This window comes from Centruroides sculpturatus, unplaced genomic scaffold (assembly GCF_000671375.1).
Source record: "Centruroides sculpturatus isolate CEXI.00-Female unplaced genomic scaffold, Cexi_2.0 scaffold2, whole genome shotgun sequence".
NCBI classification, from domain to species: domain Eukaryota; kingdom Metazoa; phylum Arthropoda; class Arachnida; order Scorpiones; family Buthidae; genus Centruroides; species Centruroides sculpturatus.
Window position 1 is genome coordinate 159,557 of NW_019384369.1, and position 20,441 is coordinate 179,997.

At 31.8% G+C, this 20,441-nt stretch overlaps 1 protein-coding gene across 4 annotated transcripts in view; it reads left to right on the forward strand.

The window, feature by feature from the left end:
• LOC111613603 (protein kibra-like) overlaps positions 1–20,441 on the forward strand; it is a 78,770-nt gene that overhangs the window by 12,829 nt on the left and 45,500 nt on the right. For all 4 annotated transcript variants that reach the window (XM_023354981.1, XM_023354957.1, XM_023354964.1 and 1 more), the window contains exons 2-4: positions 6,564–6,673; positions 13,500–13,594; positions 13,834–14,120. In XM_023354981.1, the coding sequence (XP_023210749.1) occupies positions 6,564–6,673; positions 13,500–13,594; positions 13,834–14,120 (492 nt within the window). The remainder of the gene's footprint in view (positions 1–6,563; positions 6,674–13,499; positions 13,595–13,833; positions 14,121–20,441) is intronic.

The following is a 20,441-nucleotide window of genomic DNA, read 5'->3' on the forward strand; positions in this document are numbered from 1 at the left end:
CTAGAGCAGGGGTCGGCAACCTTTTGAGTCGGAAGAGCCAAAATTACAATTTACAAAATTTCAAAGTTTTTAAAGAGCCACAAAATTTTTTCTTGCCAACAATAAATAGTACTCGCATAAATAAAGTTTTTTGATAAAAAAAAAACTAATCTATTTATTCATAAGAAAAAATATCTATTTATTCATATGTAAGTAGTGTTTTTCACAACAAATTAGATAATAGAAACATCCGACGCGGTGTCATTCGAGAGCTTCCGATGGACTGACGACAGTGACGATGCGTGTCACGGGGGAGGGGTGCGGTGAAAAGCGAGTACAAGTGGCTGAGAGATAGAATCAGTGCCTAATCCTCGTTAATCGATTCAGAACGATTTTTTAAATGTTTTTTTATTTTGATAAAATAAATAATATTTGCGTATGGAACTAAAGAGCCGCAGCTTCACATCCAAAGAGCTGCATGTGGCTCGCGAGCTGCAGGTTGCCGACCCCTGACCTAGACAAATGCAGAACATTTCACATAGAAAAAGGAAGCCTGAAGAAAGATGATTTTGTGCTCAGAAATGGAATGTCATTGAATCCATGAATGAGGATGAAGTCTACAAATGTTTAGGATTCCAACAGGCCAAACACAGGAACATGCACAAATAAAACAAAGACTAACAAAAGAATATAACAGCAGATTAAATTCAATACAAACACAACTAAATGCAAAACACTTATTTAAAGCAATCAACACATGTCATTCTGGTACTGACATTCATTTGGAGTTATACATTGAATACATACAGAAGTAGAACAACTCCCAAAAGAAAACACAAACAATGTTAACACAATATAACAAACACTGCTCCAAGTCTTCTGTAGAAAGGATGATTCTTTTGAGTAAACAGGGAGATGAAGTCTCAGATATGATAAACCTTCACTACAAACAAATAGACATTGCAAGAATTTTCATACAGTAAAAAATAAATATCTCACCATTAAACCTATATAACACTGATCTGATTCTAAAACAGTACACAAAATGAACAGATACCATTAGACAATCTTGGACTCAGGAGATGCCCTATGCTATGTAGCCACCTTAATGATCTCAATGAAGATTGTGTTGATGGAACTGTATTGAATTGCTGGCTGACTCATGCATGCCTCTATGGAGAGACAGAAGAGTTTTTTATGATTGCCATATAAGACCAGGTCATATATACATGAAGCTACAGAAAGCATAAGTTAAAAGACATGACACGTACAGATGACACTCATAGGGAATGTGATGTCATGCATGAAACTATGCAACACATCATATCATGTTGCAAACTTTTAACACAAACTGACTACAGTAGAGTCCTAGAAACTAGATTCTCTATAACTTGACATTCCATAAAACTCATCATGTTGTTCAAAAACAAAATACATGTAATCTAATTTTTACATATATAACTTAACCCTAGGATCAAATAAGTTATCATTTTTCATCAGTGATTCTTGATAACAATATTAATCCCATATGTTAACAAAGAAAATAACCCCTTTTACAAGGTGCCACTGCAAAATACTATGATGTGAATGTCACTAACTTGAAAGTAGCCACTGAAAAGCCAATATTTTTTATAATTAAAATTAAACTATAAGTAGAAATTGTCAGTCTCTATCAGTATATAGTTAATATATATATGAATTTGCACATATCCTAACTTTACAAAAATTCTGCTATTTAGACTATCATCATCACTATGTTGCTGTACATTAAACAAATTTGTTAATTTAGTGGAATTCCACTACATTTGGCAGCATGTTTCCGCTGATGGAAAGATGGTCAAATTTGATTTGCATTTTAACACAATCTTGTATTCTCTCACTCTACTGTTAACACAGGAGTCCATAAAACTTATTATTTTTAATAACTTGTTACCTTCTCAGTTCATTAAGTTGAGTTTGCAGGACTCTAATGTACTTACATCATACATCCAACACACACAACATACAAAACGTATATACTGAAAAATTAGTAAATACAGTACTCAAAATTTACCCATGAAATGAAATGTCTATGGAGAATGGATAAGGTACTTACTATGCCAGTATTCCTTAATTGCACTGGTGTACACTAAACAAGTCTTGACATATTGGGACTTTACAACAACACATGCATCACACTGCAGAAGGCTATCATACTAAACATGTCATATAGTCAGGAAATTCTTAAATTTTAATATGGAAATTTAAAAATATGTTCTATTTTAAATCTTTGTTCTTCTGCCTGAATATATTTAAATCCTATTTTAAATCCTTTGTTCTTCTGCCTGAATATTCTTAAATGATTGCTTGATGCATTTGAACTTAAACACACTACCAAACAAGCAAAAAATTATTAAATTTATAATAACTCAACTGTTTTTGGTCTATCCATAGAGAGTCATTGCTGCTAATGTCTTGCTACTGGATTCAGAAGGTACCAGTATGTCATTTACTCATTCTTAGAGATCCAGTCCCCAAGTTCCTACTGCAGATTTTTACCCATGTGACATTCATGATGGCATTGGTACCTTTTGTTTGTACAATCTTGTTTATGGCAGTTTCTTCAGATTTATTAATATCACTCTTCCTCTCTTTTACATCTTGCATTCAGCATGCTGGTTACAAAATCCTGGAATCCTGGGTAGGAGAGGTTGAGTGAACTCAACAAAGGAGGGCTAGCTGGAAATTCTTTAGCCAGCTGTGGGATTGGATATAGGATGAATATTGATTTCAGCAAGATTTTTGAGCAAATTTCAAGTATGGAATCCCAACTAGTCTGGCCCTTTTTTATTATTTTATTGCTAGATTGTCCTACTTATAGATAACACCAGTTCCTAGCATTATGCCAGGAAATGTTAAAGCATAGTTATAGAAAAAGGTATGTATTTATCAGTATTTAAGAATTTTCTGATTGTGATGTGTGTTTAGTAAGGAAGCTCTCTAAAATGTGTTTTATATACAGTAATACCCCAAACTTATGCGATAGGTGGGACCGAGCGGTAACCGCGTAAGTCAGGGTATAATTTCGCATATAAATACATACAAATAATTTTTAATTTGGGCCGGAGACTAAAGAAAACAATAATTTAGAAAAAAATGTTTAATAAAATCTTAGATAATACATATGTATAACAAATTAGGCCTATATTATTTTACAATTTTTCACATTTACTTGATTATTACGCCATAATTTTAACATTGTTTCCATCTCAGCGATAATACTGTGACGTTTACGAATGATGCTTGAATTTAAAGATTGAGCATTTTTCACAGCTTCGAGAATTTTTTCTTTGCCTTTTATAATTGTTCTGACCGACAATTCCGGTAGATCAAACTTCTTTGCCAATTCACAAATTTTCATTTTTGTATCGAAGTCTTTAATAATGGGTACGTTCGTAAAGTCAAACGAGTTAAACGCGTTAGTAACGAATCGTTCGAAAAGTCTAACGAAATAGGAATAACGATGACTTCATTCTCGCTTAACTCGTTCGACTTTACGAACATACCCAATGTTAACTTTACATTCCAAAGATAAAGTTTTTCTTTTCTTGTTTGATGCAGAAGAATTAGTTCTACTTCGTTTGGATGACATAGTAGAGTCTCTCAAGTCTCCGTAGATATAACAAACACAGAAATAAATAACACAAAATAAATTGTAGCTATGTGTGGATTCTGCACGACACATCCGAACATGTAAGCTGAACAATAGTGTGGGGGGAGTGAGTAATCAAGGGTTGCGTGGCGCTCAAACAAAAGACGAATCAACGAGATTTGAAAATCGCGTAACTCCGGGTTTGTGTAAGTCGGGGTATTACTGTATTCAAACAACTGTGAATGAATCTTTCTGTCAATCACCTGACTCATTATTGACAGTAATGACCTTGATAAATTACCTTTGATCAGCCAAGTCATGGTAGAAAACAAGAAGTCATTATGTGAGATTGGCCAAGGGTATAGGGTTGATCCTATACCTCTTATGGGCTCAGATTAACCGAAATCTCGATCCGATCCTAATCAGGATTTTGACCGGGAGGGCTTTTTAATATTAGAGAGGATATAGACGGCAAAGTCTTTATCCAACGTCGGGATTCGTGACACCAGTTTGTCAATTAAATTCCGCGGACAAACACGCGTGTGAGATCTGATTCAGACACAAATTAAGAGTCATGTCATTTGATAAACAAACAATAGTAAATTTAATAAAGCATAAGAAAATAAAAACTAATACAAAATATCAAATGAAGGAGTGATATAACAGCTACAATTAAGATACACATCGAGAGAGATACGACCCTATTATAACTGATACAAGATCGAGAGAGAGATTACAATATCGTTATAAAACATACAACCTGGTTTAGTTGTCGTTCGTCATCTTCTCTGTAGGCAAGGGACACTTTGGAGATAAAGTTCATTTACTTCTTTCCATGGGAGATAGCTATGTGCACAAAATCAAAGTATCTCTTCTAAGTGCCAACTCTGGGATTATTCTATGTGGCTCGTCTAAGGGCGTTGGCATCAGTAGAGATCTGTGTGGAGTCCTGCCTCTTCCAGGTCTGTCGATGAACTCCCCGAATTCTGATAAATTTTCTCTATATGTGACGATCGGCGACCAATCATCATACAAAGATTCCTCCGTGGGAACGGATGGAAAGGGGAATATGTGAGGGGTAATCATTTCCCATCAAAGCGAGGTTTTTTGCAGATAAGGGAAAGTCAGAGGATGTCCTAACTTCCCTAGAAGGAAGTAGCATCTGTTATCTATTTTTCCCACTCTAAAACATTATTTTTTTCACCCAAACGAAAGAATATTTTATGACAAAATATTAACATTATTAATAAAATTACTGTTTTAGACCCAGGGGCCTTTCAGATCTCACAATTACTATCAGTGCTAAAACATTATCATCATCATTATATCATCACTGCTACCATCACTGACTCAGATGATCAAGAGTGATGCATTCTTGTTTTCTGTCATTGCAAAACAAAATATGACTGCATCATTATTAGTTGTTTTTTGAAGACACTGACCTGGAAGCACTCACAATCACATGTCCAAACAAATGTAAGACTTTTTCAAGTACTGGCAAAATTATGGCATTGTCTTTTGGGATGTTCAAGGAATGCTTCAAAAACTCAAAGGCAATTTTGCCTCAAGAAATCTAGTTCTTTTCAAATAGAGTTCTTCATGACAACAATCATTCACTGACTATGAAAGGTACAGTACTACCATATTTCTGAAGGATTGGAAATGGAAAATTATTTTCTACTCACCTTAGAGCCCAAATTTAATCCCATCAGATTTTCACTTGTTTTCTCATACAAAAAATGTATGAGGAGATGATTTCAAATATAAAGTGACTTATCATTGACTTAAATATAAAGCCGAGATACTTTTTAACAATCAGGCAGGAGTACAGAATATATTCAAGACTTAAAATTTCTCCTGAACATATACAAAGTTTTCTCAAATTATTGCACAAAATAAAACAATTTATGAACCAATTAATAGTTATTACTACATAGTTTGGAAAATTCAAATTAAATCATACAAATAATTAAATAAGATTATCGTATTATTTGCTGCTCAACACTAAACTGATAAATAAACCTGATTTTTTAAATTAAAAAAAGAGCGTTAATTTAAGCATGTGTTATAATCATAGAATAGTATATACAATTATAAACTTCATGTAATAAACTGATAAATTAGAATGGAAATAAAATTGAAGTTGTCAATGATGCCATGAATGATCTATTTTTATCATGAAATCCAGGAAATGCAAATTTCTTTACAGTGATCAAAGATGATGATTAACGTTACAAAGATGATGATTAACGTTACAAAGATGATGATGGTCAAGTAATTTTTATTCTGAAAAATTATTTTAAAAATGCCCCAATTTTTTTTATTTATTTATAGCTTAGATTACCATAAATCTAAAAAATGTATGTATGTATGCATATATACATATGTATCCTGATTTTTTACATTTTTCCATCTAAGACAGTTATTTTAGTTGTTTATTTCATTTATTTAATTTTGTTGTGTTATAGTGATCTTATTTGTAGCTACTTTTATTTAAATTTGTTTGAATTTAAATTATACTAGCAAATTGCATAATGTTACAAATTGATCATGAATTTATCCTTATATTGGTAAATTTTAGAAGTATTTGAATTTGAAAGTCATAGAAATTTCTCCAAAAGTTCTCTAAAAACATTCAGAACTGACCTCCTTATAGCCAAAACTGAATGAAAAATTAACGTTACAAAGATGATGATTAACAACTTTATGCCAATACTATTTAATGATAAATTTCATAAATGATGTAATGAAATGAATGGAAAGTTTTCAGTGATTATATTTTGAAAAACAACTTTCTATTTTCATGTAACATGATTTGATGTAACATGAAAATGTTAATGTTATATTTTATTATAGAGACTTTATTTTTTTACATATATTTTATTAATGATTTATTGTAAAAATCATTAATAATAATTATTTGATAAACTATATTTATAAATTTATATTATAGGTACACAAAACCTCAAAGTTTTGCAGATTGTGTTGGAGATGAATTACCTTTTGGCTGGGAAGAATGTTATGATCAACAAATTGGAGTTTATTATATTGACCATTTGAAAAGTAAGTCGTAGAAAAAAGTTTAAAGGAAAGTATATTATCCTATTGGTATAATTTTACTCATAAAAATAAAATTAAATAAAAAAACAACATAAAATGGTAAATCTTTCATATTTTTTATAACTAAACTATAAGCTCATCCCACAAAAAAAAAAAAAATCAGAATCAGAGAAAATAAATGTTTTGCTATAGAAGAAATTTAAACTTGTGCCTCATTATAATAATGCCTTGATTACAAAATTATTTTGAAGACAATAAAGAATGCAACTTTCAATATATTTTTCTGTAGAACTTATATAAGATGCACCTCACTAAATGTCAGGTTAGGTTTTAGACCACTGCCATAAAGTGAATATTACCTTAAAACAAATTACACCTTGAGTTATTTGCCAGTGCATATAACAGCCTAAAAACACATTTACAATATCATTTACTAAGTATGCAAACCTAAAAAAGACATGAAAAAGTAAAAATAGTAAATAAAAAAAATACTTAAAAGTTTTGTAAAGAGAAAGTAAGAACTGAAAATATTAAACATGAATATTATTGAAAAGCATTGCATTAGCAAAGTGCTATAAAGTGAATCACCTTAAACCTAGGTCTGCTAATTATTCAGTTTTGTGAGAACAGTTTGACTAATGTGCCCTTTCTTATCTTGTTTATATGTTTTGTAACTTATTATGAATAGAATCATTTTTCTGGCTATATCTTCTATGAATAAATGTACTTTCATTTGATAGGGTGTTCATTCAATAACACATTTTGCTATATCTTCAGCTTTATTAAAGGGAACATAGAGAAAAAATAATTCTTGTTTTCAAAATAATAATGTATTATGTTATAAATAAAGGTATTACTGAATCGTAAACAACGTGGTTTTAATTTGTGTAGAATGTTCTACTTATATTTCTTTGTACTGTTAACTAAAATTAGATAATTTATTTATAAATTCAAATAAACAAGTAGAGATTTTTGTTAAAAATATATATGTAAATTATGTTTCTTAGATTTTAAATTGCAAATTTTTATTTATTATGCTAAAGTTGGATAAACTTTTAGCAGTGTGCTAGATGATGATGACGTATTTTTAATTCAGACTACAATTATTTGCTTTATCATTTACAAATGAACTAACTTTGATTCAGATGTAAATTTAATCAATTATTTCAAAAATCTTAGTCTATTTAACATTATTTTGGCTGATTTTGAAATGAATTTCACATTGTTTAATTAAAAGTTGATGTTGCACTATTTATTGATAGTATTGATTTTTCATAAACTATTATTTTTTTTATTTGAATTCTACTTAATTTGTGAATTCTATTTATGCTGTTTTCATGATCAGTTTGAACTTCTTATTGGTAATTTAATCAAAGATTTTTATGCAATGTTTTTGTTGTGGTGATCAGTTCAAAGTAGGGTACTCATATAATACATTTCTCTTTTATAAACTACTATTTATTGGTATTAATATCCTCTAGAAAAGATATGATCAGTTATAATTGAGTTTGTTTCATGAAATGTTTTGTCAAAATGGACAGCTCCAAAGTCAAAGTAGATATGTATCTTCTGCAATAACAGATGGGCTGGCAATATTTACTTCTCTTCAAAATAGCATACACCTTGTTAAAAAATTTCATTAAATTACATATATATGAGCTAAGTTTTCATTTTATATAAATTCATAATTTTATTAATTTTTTTATTCTTTTTTTATATACTGTAAAAAAAGAATAAAAAAATTAATAAAATTATGAATTTAGAAAGAACTTCCTGCTTCGTACATTGTAAATTAAGAAAGAGTTTAGATCTTTCAAGAAGAAAAAATGGTATATAGATGCGATATGTGTGATGCGACTTTTCACGATAAATATTTATACCGTTCTCATCAATTAAATCATTCAATAGACAAACATCGGTGCAAAGTCTGCCGGCAGAGATTTGTAAATAAAAATGCTTTACTAGAACACATGAATGATATCCACCCAGAAGCGAAACCTTATGTTTTCAAACAATGCTCTAAGGATTGGAAACTAGATAAACTTTGCTTCATCATCTGCAATTGCATGCAAGGAAACCGTATAGATGTACAATTTCTCCTGCAAATTTTACAACTAAAGAAAAACAATTGCAGCACATCGGGTCACGAACATTTAGCATCCCTCACTCAATTCATGCAAGAACAATCGACGCAAGCGGGTCCTTCGACTCGGAACGTGAAACAGCCATGAATGAATGTGGGTCCTTCGACTCGGAATGTGAAATAACCATGAATGAAAGTGGGTCCTTTGACTCGGAATGTGAAATAACCATGAATGAAAGTGGGTCCTTCGACTCGGAATGTGAAATAACCATGAATGAAAGTGGGTCCTTTGACTCGATACATGTAGGAACAATGGATGAAAGCGGGTCCTTTGACTCGATACATGCAAGAACAATGGATGAAAGTGGGTTTTTCAACTCAAAATGTGCAGGAACCATCGATGTATGCAGGACGTCTCTCAATCGTACGCTTTTTTGTTGTCTATCTCTTTATGGTTGCGCCGAAATGTAAACCGCTTTGAATAGAAGAAAAAAGTAAAAACGAATGTTAGAATAATCAGTACTTCTGCTTTAGTTATTGAATGTAAGAAGTATTTTTTAAAAATTTTAATGTAGTTCAAAAATCTCTTTCTGTAATTATAGCTTTACTGTTAAGTTTTTCTGATAAATTTCTGTAAAATGCTGTTAAACCTGAAATAAATGTTCCCTTTGTGTTTTGTTACAGTTTATTTTAAATAAATTCAATTTTGTAAAAAAATACAACAAATTGGAATTCCATTAAAACATTGTGCAATTCAATATATATGAAAGAAATTTAAAGTATTAAAAATATTTATAGAATTTTAATTGACAATTTTTGTTTGTGATTGTTTTTTAGATTTATAAAACTTTTAATATTAATGTACCTCTTTCAATACAAAGTGGAAATTAACTTGTATGGCAATTCAGAAGTCATATCTACTTTGATAATTTATCATTTTTCTAATATAAATTTAAAAAATGAATTTTAATGAATTGATTTATATTTCAATGTACTTTATTGATATGATTAAAAATCTTGAAGTTGTTATAAATTATTTTCAACTTGCAACTCTTCCAGATTGGAGTGACAATATTAATAAGTCTTCAAAGTATCTTTTAAAATAAAACTCCAGTACTTGCTTACTCATATAAAGACTAATGTTTTTGATCCTTTTCTCTGGATCTTTTTCAGGTTACAGTTTTTTAGAATTGGAATGCTTTTGATTCTAAATTTGATCAAAAGCAGATATAGAGAAAATAAAGTAATTTCCATTAACATCACTACTATTGATTTTACTAAGAAAGTTGCACATAAATTCTACAATATCTGATGACATAGGTGTGAGAGCTGATTATTTAGCTCTTATTTTCTCTGAAGAGAATTAATATACAGTTAACAGTTGGTTTCTAAACAGTATCTGTGATTTAATTTATAGAAAAGAGACCAGAAACTTTCAAGATGTAAGTTTAAGTAATACAGTAGAGCCTCGAAAACTCGGCACTCGATAACCCGGCATTCCGGATAACTCGGCCACACCCTGGCAGGGCAAAAAAAATCCTTAGTTAATTAATTTTCATTATAGACAGCTTTATGCCTCATAAAGTATTTTTCTGAGGTCTGTCTTATGAGGTAAATTACTGTACACAGTGTATTCATTAATTTTCATTTTCATGTAGTAAAGGCTCTATGCCTTCATAAAGGACGTACTTTTCCTTTGTTTAAGGGTATTTGGGCAGTTTATTCTCTGTTTTATTCTCAAGCAAACAATACATACAAGTACAGCACAATATTTTCTGAGGAAACACGCATACTTATCCTTTTTTAACCCCATTCCCGATAACCCAGCATTTTCACAAACTCGGCCACCCTTCGGTCCACATTAGGCCGAGTTTTCAATGCTCTACTGTAATGTGTAATAACAACAATTAAAACAAGGATAAATGTACAGAAAAGTGAGAGAGAACTAAAGTTAAGGGATACATATGAGCCAGTGATTATGAAAGTGGTCTAACTTATAGGTCAAAAATAGGAAGAAATTTGAATTTACTTCACAAACTATTCATAAAATTTCACATTGTATACAATTATATACATGTAGCTGTTCAAAAAAGACTGAATTTTTTTGAATATTGCGAAACTTGCACTTGAGGTGAAATGCAGCCAGTGGTATCATTTAGTAGTGAGTTTTGGAACATTTTTCCACATTATGCTTTCTGCAGTAGTAATTGAGCTATGACCATTTGAGTGAACTTATGCATGTAGTATTCATTGGATTTCTGACAAGTTAAAAATGAAAGATCTTGGAAGAGAGACATGCAGAGAAATTTTGCTTTAAACCCAGTAAAAGCTTTACAGACACATGTCAAATACAAGCTTATGAGGAGATCTACATGAACAGAACTCAGTGCTCTGAATGATTCAAATATTTCAAATCAGGCAGAACATTGATTAATGAAGATCTTAGGCCTAGGCAACCTTATCAACAGACACTGATCACTTGGAAGAAGTTTGTGATTTGATTCATGGAACATTGAGGAAGAGAGCATCAGCATAGGTCATGCCGTGTGATTTTCAGTAAAAGATACATCACATTGCTGCAAAATTTGTACTACATTTGTTGACTGATGATTAGAAAGTGAACAGTGTTTGAATCAGTGAAGAACAATTGCTTGAATATGCAAGTTGTGATGAAAAAACACAACAACAAGAGATGATGAGACATGGGTTCATGGATACAATGTTCAACCAAGATGCATTTGTTCCAGTGGGTGGGGGAAAAGATCTTTTCAACAAAAAAAAAAAAAAGAAAAAGCACATGCAAGTCGGTTAGCAACTGAGGTAATGTTGATTGTTTTTATTATTTTTTTATTGGAAAGGCATTCTGCACTATGAATTCATCCAATGTGATCAGATAGTCAACAAAGAGTTCTACCTAGAAGTTTGAAGGTATTTGAAGGATGCTGTGGATAAGAAGAGGCCTGAGTTATAGGGAAAACCAAATGTTTCAGCAAAGCAATATGCCAGCATCACACATCACTCTTGATTTGAAATTATTTGGCAAAGAACAAGAACCTATAAGAGAATACAGAACCTATATTCTCTCAAGCAAAGGTCATACACACCACCCACTGCACAGACACCTCAGATGGCTTGAGAATAATTGAGAATGGCACTCTACATATGCTTAAATACCATTAAGGAGAATAATTGTATTAACTACAAGGAGGAAATTGCTCTATCGATGGCCTGGCAGTCCCTACTGGATAAAACTATGATAGCACACAACATGCACAGCACAGTCCGTAATCACATCATCAGTTTGCTTGGGACAATGTTCCAGATTATATTTCATAATAACTTTGAATTGAAGTGCATTTCATTAGGAAGTTCAAATTACCTGAAGAAGAACTGTAACAGTTCGAAAACGTTTGTAACTTTATTGTATAGTTTGTACTAAGATACACACTGGTAAAAGGCTTATAGGTACGTATGTGCATTTTACAATACTCCAGTGTAGAAATTCTACTATTTTTTAAAGAATAAGATTCCACTAGTCATGCTCTACCTATCTTACTGTTCAGAGATTTTCCAACAGACTTTTTCCTATATCCTAGGTTGAAAACAATTTTGAAAGAATGTTTTCAAATCACAAGAGGCAAAGGAAAATGCAATACAAGATCTGAATGCCATTCTTCTGGAATGGCATTCAGATCTTGTATTGTATTGCATTGCTTCCACAATTGATGCAGTTCAGGAGGCATTTCAATTGTGGAAGAAACATTGGGAATGACATATTGCCAGTAGAGGAGAATACTTTGAAGGGGTGTATAATAAACTTGTAAGTACTAATGTTTTTATAGCAAGAGTTTGATTTTTTTTTTTTAACAACTTTCATATATTTACTCTTGCAAAATAGTTTTTCATTGATTATGTAAAAATTTTTAAAATATTTTTTTTAAACCCAAAAGTCAAACTATCTCTAAACGAAAAATATATGATTTAGACCATTTTCATAATCAGTGGCTTAAGAGAGACATGTTTGTGAAATAATTGCTTCAAACCCAGTAAAACATTTACAGACACATTTCAAATGTTTAACAAGCTTATGGCAAGGGCTACATGAGCAGAACTTGGTGCTCTGAGTGATTCTAGCATTTCAAATCAGGCAGAATGTCAACTGACAAAGATCCCAGGTCTAGGCAACCCTCCATATTAACAGACAGTGACCAGATTGAAGAAGTTCATGATTGTGCTGTGTGCTGATTTCAGGAAAACAGTACACAGTACAGACTTGTGATGTCAGATGAATGTGTATGGTGTGTAAAGGATTTTCGATATTATTTTAAAGAAATTCTTGATAGGTTTAGACTGCAATTCCCAGCCAGGAGTGTGCATACTCCTAGAGGTATGTGCTTGGTGGTTTAGGAGTATGTGGGAAAAAAATTAATAATGGCAGATATACTATGAGAATATTTGTATTCTGCATTGAAGCCTTTGGCAACATCACATTGCTTGATACTTAGTTTTAAATAAAAATATAATTATATTTTTATTATAAAGTAACATATTTTCATATGTAATTTGAAAATAAAATTAACTATAAAACTAAAAAAGATTGACATGTTAAAATATAATCACAAGTCCATATTTAGAACTTTTAAAGTAAATGATATCTAAATTTGAAAGTTACAGAACTCAAATTATTATAATTATATAACCAAATTTTATTTTTAATTCCTGTCTGAAATAAAAATAATTTTTTAGAAACCAATCAAATTGAAGATCCTCGTCAGCAATGGAGACAGTTACAAGAAGCAATGCTCAAAGAATATTTACTTACTGCTCAGAAGGATTTAAAAGTAAGGAGGAATAATAAACTTACATATATATTTATTTCATTGATAAATTTATCTTTTAGAAAATGTGGAATAATTACAAAAGAATGTAATATTTTAATGAACATGATTGATTATATTGAAAATATAAAAGTTTTATGATATCTTATAGAATAAAGCATAACTAATAAGTATTATTAATTATTATTAGTTATGGTTTATTTTATAAAAATAAATCATAAAAGAATGATTATGTTTTTCAGGCAAAACAAGAGATCTATGACATCAAACAACAAAGACTTTCTTTAGCTCAAGATGAATATCATCATCTTACTGCTGCTCTTCATGGCTTAACTAATTATCCATCTAATGTTAGTTTGTACTCTGTGGGTTCTTCAAGTAGTGGTAGCACTACTACAAAATATGATCCTGATTTATTGAAAGCTGATGTGGCTTTGGCTAAAGAAAGAGTGGCCCGTTTAAAGAGAGAACTAGATCAGATAAAAACTGAAGTATATTATAAAGAACAGGGAATAGAAGCTCTTGCAAGGTAAGTTAATAATATATAAGTTTTTTAAATTATTAATTTTATAGTTTTTAGTGATTTGAACAGGGTACCTACATACCTGGAAAGTCAGGGATTTTCATTAGTGTTTGGAAAAAGTCATGGAAAGTCAGGAAATTTGTCTCCTTGACTGTCTTGTTGAAATTTTGGTGTCAATATGCTTGACTAAGTGTAGCCATCTGCAGGTAGCAGGAGGTTATTGAATAATAAATAAATAATGGCTTTTTTCAAAGTCTCGCAGGTTTATGGTTGTGGATTAATAATAGAATAAACTACTTTAATTTAATAAAACATTTTATTTTTAGTTTTAATAATCTGGCAATTATAAAAAATATATTACTGTTAATTAGAAAAAATAACTAACTAAAAAGTTGGAGAAGCAATAGTGTATATGCATAGTAAGTCAAATGCTGTTTTATTTTGTCAATGTGCCATAGAGTAAGGGATGTGAGGGTCAGGGAATTTGTACAAAGTGGAAAGTCATGGAATTTAAAACAAAAGTTTGAGTAGGAACCCTGTATGAATTAGACAAATAAAGATAAGGGATAAGTTACCTATAGGGTGTTTAAAAAGTATTTCTGTAGTGGATGTTGAAGAGTAATTCATTAGAATTATGTATGTAGTTTTTATGGGAATACATTCCTGAGCTAAAGTAAATGTTGAAAATATTGTCTCCTAGTTTGAAGACTCAGCTGAACTCTTTTTATAGTTGTTTTAAATGCTGCATGTAGAGTCATGGTTGTGATAATGTCCTTCAGTTCCAAAATCATTCTTGGCTAATGTCTGTACGAGTTTGCCTTTGCTGCTCCCACAGAAAGAAATCTGGAGGTATTAGGTCAGAGGGATATGTAATGGTCAAAGTCTTTTAGAAATGACTGTCACTGAATATATCTTCCAAGAGATGCATAGTAGTTACAGCTGTGTGGACTATTGTGCTATCTTGATAAAAAGTAGGCATGTTTGATTTTATGTTTTGTCACTTGACCAATGAATAGAGTATTGCAACAATATTTTTTAGCATTAAATCTTTCTGTGAGAAATATTAGTACAACAGTTCTTTTTCTGACTATTGCTATCCCCATACCAACCTTTTCTGAATTTAATGATTTTTCATGAAATATTAATACATATGGATTTTCTACACTCTATAGCCTTGTATTTTGGGATTTATGTAATCAGAGAAGTAAAAATAGGCCTCATTAGTGTAAAAGCTGTCATGCAGCATCTTACATCTCTTTTCTGTCATGAAGGTTTAAAAACCATACATAGTACTGAATTCATTTCTTGTGATCACTTTCCTTAATTTCATGCATAATGTAAACTTTGTATGGGAATAAATTTAACATCTTTCGTTCTACTCTACGTGCACGCAACAATAATAATGCTTACTTCTTGGGACAATCTTTGTATTGATTTTGAACTTGCTAACAATTTCTTTGATTTTACAGTGCATTTCCTCAAAGAACATGCAGTATATCACTTCCTAAAGTGTATGCCACAGGTCCTGTATTATGATATTTTGTAATATTAATAAAATCATGCACAGTGTAATGATGAGGAACATTACATAACACCTGGAAATTGTGGAATTCTTGTTTTACGTGTTCTGTATACCTGTCACTGGCAAAAACATACTCTGCTAGAAGTACATGCTACTGGATGGTTAACATGTTTAATTGCATTTAACTTTACCTGAACTGACTGCTGGTTGGTAAAACCCACAGTCATGCACCCGATACAATGGTTAGACAACATGACATGAGATCAGGACAACATTCAAGGACATGTTCAAGGTCATGAAATATGACATCCATATACATGGTGCACAACAAAATAAGCATGACCAACAAATCACTGTTTATTGCATTCACATTCACACATTCACTGTGGAGTGACTTTTTGAATGCATTGTATAATATCAACAAATTAGTAACTTATTAATATTGTTTAATATGTAAAACTAGTAAAAATTTTGCATGTTAATCATTATGTTGTGTATAATTTTTAAGATTTGTTTTTCATACATTTGAAAATCATTTGAGTGTAATCAAATTTGAGTTTCATCCAAAGATGATCATGTATTCTTTTTAATATGTGATTGCCTTTTATTTTATCATTTAGTAATTTATTATTTATAATAGTTTTATACTGACAATGTCAACAATATCTATGATATTATAATAAAATTATGCCATTGAACTTTAATTTACAAACACTGATGACAGGTCATCCAGATTGTATATGCTTATGTGTATGCTTGTGCATGCTTTGCTTTTCAATTACCCTTTTACTATATACTGTATATATCTTTAAGGAGTATCTTGGGTTAGAAGAGGTATTTTAATCAATAAGTTAAAATTGTTTATTTACTTTCATTTTTAATTTCTTTTATTCTGTTTTCTTAATGTCACTTTAATGTAAAATATTTAACAATATGATAAGTAATAAATCTTTTTAAAATCTTTTAAAAATTATAAATAAGTTTTTATCCTACGCTATAATTTTAAAAGTTGAAAAATGTTTTGTATTGTAAGATTTATCTTGTCAAAAGTTGTTGTTAATTTATATTTTATGATTACTTTTCTTTGAAGTGCTATATTTTTAAATGAAAATAATATCAAATATTAACATTAATATTATTATTATATTTTAACAAACGGTATTACAGGTTTTATTTGCAAATGAATATATTTGTAAATAATACAATCATTGACAAAAAAAAAAATTTATGCATCCAGATAGAACTGTTAGCTGTATGCTGAGTTTTGCAGTAATAAATATCTAAGACAAATATATAAATGGTTATAGTTTTTGTCTGATTGCATGCCAGGTAATGCAATCACAGTGCCTTAAAATTGTTATCCTCAAATATCATATAAAATGGCTTGAAGAAACAGTGTTTGGAATTTTTAGTGTACCTGTTGTTTGGAGGTCTTTGAATGCTACTCATGCCTGTATTGTCATGTAAAGACATTGTGCACAGCTGACAGTTTGAAAAAGACTGCATCATCAGGCTGAGGGAAACAAGCTGGTTGTTTTGCCAAATTGATTTAAGTCAAAACAGTAATGTCTGGACCATTTTTGACCTGATTGTGAAAAGGTCTTGGTGATATTGGATACATGAAGGCATGTATATATATATATATATATACAATGGGCAGAGAAGCGCAAACTCTATGGACTGACAGTATTGGTCTTTAAGAATAAATTCTGGTTCTGTTTGGGAATAGACAACCATTATGCTAGTGTGTCGAAGACTATTGGTGAGTGCTTCAATCCTGTCTATACTGTTGAGTGTCACATTGCTCTTACTGCTGGTATGCTGATCTTAAGAGCCATGCTGGTATGACAGTTAGGACAATCTAGAGCAGCGTTTCTCAAAGTGGGCAATAACACCCCCTTGTGGGCGATGAATAAAATCTAGGAGGTGCTGGAGGCAGGGTATTGAACAGTGACCGAAGCAAAATTGGGGTCACTGAAAGCCATTCCCTTTCCTCTGTTAAACCGATAAGAGGAAACATTGCGTTTAATGGTTTCCAGATGTTGAGAACAATGTACGGTAAGGGCACAAAGTGTGAGATTCATAGAAAAGTTTTTCTAAGAATATTTCCAATCCTTTCTCACACAAGAGAAAATGGGTTAGGGAATGTTGGGTATAACTATATGGAACAAAGGGGGCGGTGGATTGAAAAAGTTTGGGAATCACTGGTCTAGCATATCTTAGATTGGTGCAAAGGACATTGATGGCACAGTGATATGTTCAGAAAATTTTATGCCCTTGTGTTGCTTTTCATGGCAGGCTGCAAACAGCCAGCAAGATATAATGCTTGGCTGCACACAGCTAAGGTTTTCCAAGCATGTCTACATAATGTTGTCTTACTTCAGATTTGTCACCCATCCAGCATTTACCAAATGGGATGCCAGCTTTGGCTGTCTATGCGTATGAGGGATCAAGAGTGGCAGTTTTGCAATTGCCACTTCAGATCTCTCATATTTTGTGACCACATCTGTTTTAGGATAGCACATGGCTTTTTCCTCAACCATATTACCGTGAAATGACTGGCATGGTGCATATAAATGGGGAAGACCAGCATGCCAGAAATCCTGGGGTTACTGGTATACCGGTTAAACTAATTAAAACATCAAAATAATCAGATCTGACAAAACTAGTTGTTAATTAAGCGTTAAAGCAGGGGTGCACAACCTGCGGCCCGCGGGCCACATACGGCCCCCTATCAATGTTTATGCGGCCCGCAGACGGTACAGGCCAAATCCCTTCTTTTGAAGTTTCTAAGTGTAGAACTTTTTCCCTTTCACAAAGTCATTAGCACCCAACTGTTTTATGACTTTCCCTGAGGTGAGAAATGGGGGGTTGTTCTATAAATAAGTCTATTTCTAGCTAACACTTTCTGGTTTAGATATGGAATATTTTAAGTCTAATACATAGTATTATAACGATTTTTTGAAGAATCAAATAGAATAAAATGATGTTAGAACGTCATTTCCGATGTTATCAGGAAGTTTCTATTTTGGCGGGAAATCTTCAATTTTATGCTTCGGAAAACTTGCTTATTCGTCTAAATAGCGTCAAATAACAAAAATAAGTGAAAATAGCGCTGAAAAACCATGAAAATAACGATTTTTTAGCATTTGTTTACATTCTAGATTCTGATTGGTATAGTCGAATTTGAATCAATCTTTTCTGAAAAGACGCTTATTCGTCAACCTAATGTCATTCAAACTAGAAAAAACTAACCAGAGTTCAAAAAGAAATGTACAAAAAGCTATAACAACCAATAATTTACAACAATATCTCTCCATAGACTAAGAATAGAAAAAAATTTTTTCGCATCAAATTTATTATTATTAAGTTGGACCAAGAAAATTAATACTGTAGTTGGAATAGAGTCATTACGACTAAAAGGAAGCCATTTGCATTAAAATATTTTGGATTTAATAATTATTACAAACCGCGTCAAGCCATAAACTTGTCAACAAAGAGGGTTGTAAAATGATTCCGTGTAGCTAGAAAGCTGCGGTTTTTTTTGTTTGAAAGAAAACAGATATATTTAGGTTATTTAAGTAGTAAATTAATTGGAACTTTTTATTTACTTTTATTTTTACATTCTTTTTTTCGTAAATTTAAAATTAAATTATTATTTTTAATTTTTATTTTATTTGAAATTTAACAGTCGTAAACTGTGATATATTTAGGACAGAAAAAAAAAAAAAATTGATTCTAGCGCCAATTTGAAACGAGATATCGCAATTTTAATAATTATATTTAAAATATTCAGATTTTCCACTGCACTGTGTTAATCACTTTTGATTCATTTCTGAACACGGGGGTAAAACTGACGGGCCATAAATATAATTTAGGTAAGAATGGTAACCACATTTATGATGGATTAGTGTCCTGCACCTGGCATGTTGACGATCTGACTCACAAATTCTGAGAAATGGTGGAGACGCCCGGACAGGGGTCGAACGAATTAAGACCTGCCTGGCCACGTGTGCGTAATAGTCTTCTGTCCCCGCCTCTTTAGTCTTTGGTCAGAGTGGATACAGAACAAAGCACGTGGTAGTCTAGCTTGCCTTATCTCAAACATGATTTGTTGCGGGCCTCAGAATTTTCGGCACAATGAGACATTGTTTTGCAGAGTGAACAGTATGGCGCCGGGCATTAAACGCAAGGTCAATCGCGAGAATCATCAGTTTCAAGAAGTGGAAGTGTGGACTAACAAGTACTGTTTTGTGCAACAGAACAACAGCATTATTTGCCTTTTGTGCAATGGAACAATAGCAGTGCCAAAAGAATTCAACCTGAAGCGACATCATGAAAGCCAACACAAGGATTTCCTTCTGCAAGGTACGGAACGCAAACGGAAAATCGAATCGTTACGACGATCACTAATCAGCCAACAAAATGTGTTCAAGAAACAATCTGGAGAATTGGATGCGGCTGTTGAAGCCAGCCTAGAAATATCTGCTTTAATAGCCAAGAATGGGAAACCTTTCACAGATGGCGATATGATAAAAAAGTGTCTTATCATCGCAAGTGAGATGTGTCCTGAGAAGACAGTGTTTTCAAACAATCAGTCTTAACCACATGACGATACAACAAAGAATCTCGCAAATTGCATCAGACATTTCTGGCCAACTTAATATTTTAGTTGCAAACTGTGCTTATTTTTCTTTGGCTGTGGAAGAATCCACTGACATATCATCAACAGCACAAGTGATTGTGTTTATTAGAAGTGTTTCACTAGATTTTATTGTGAATGAAGAATTTCTTGGCATGGCATC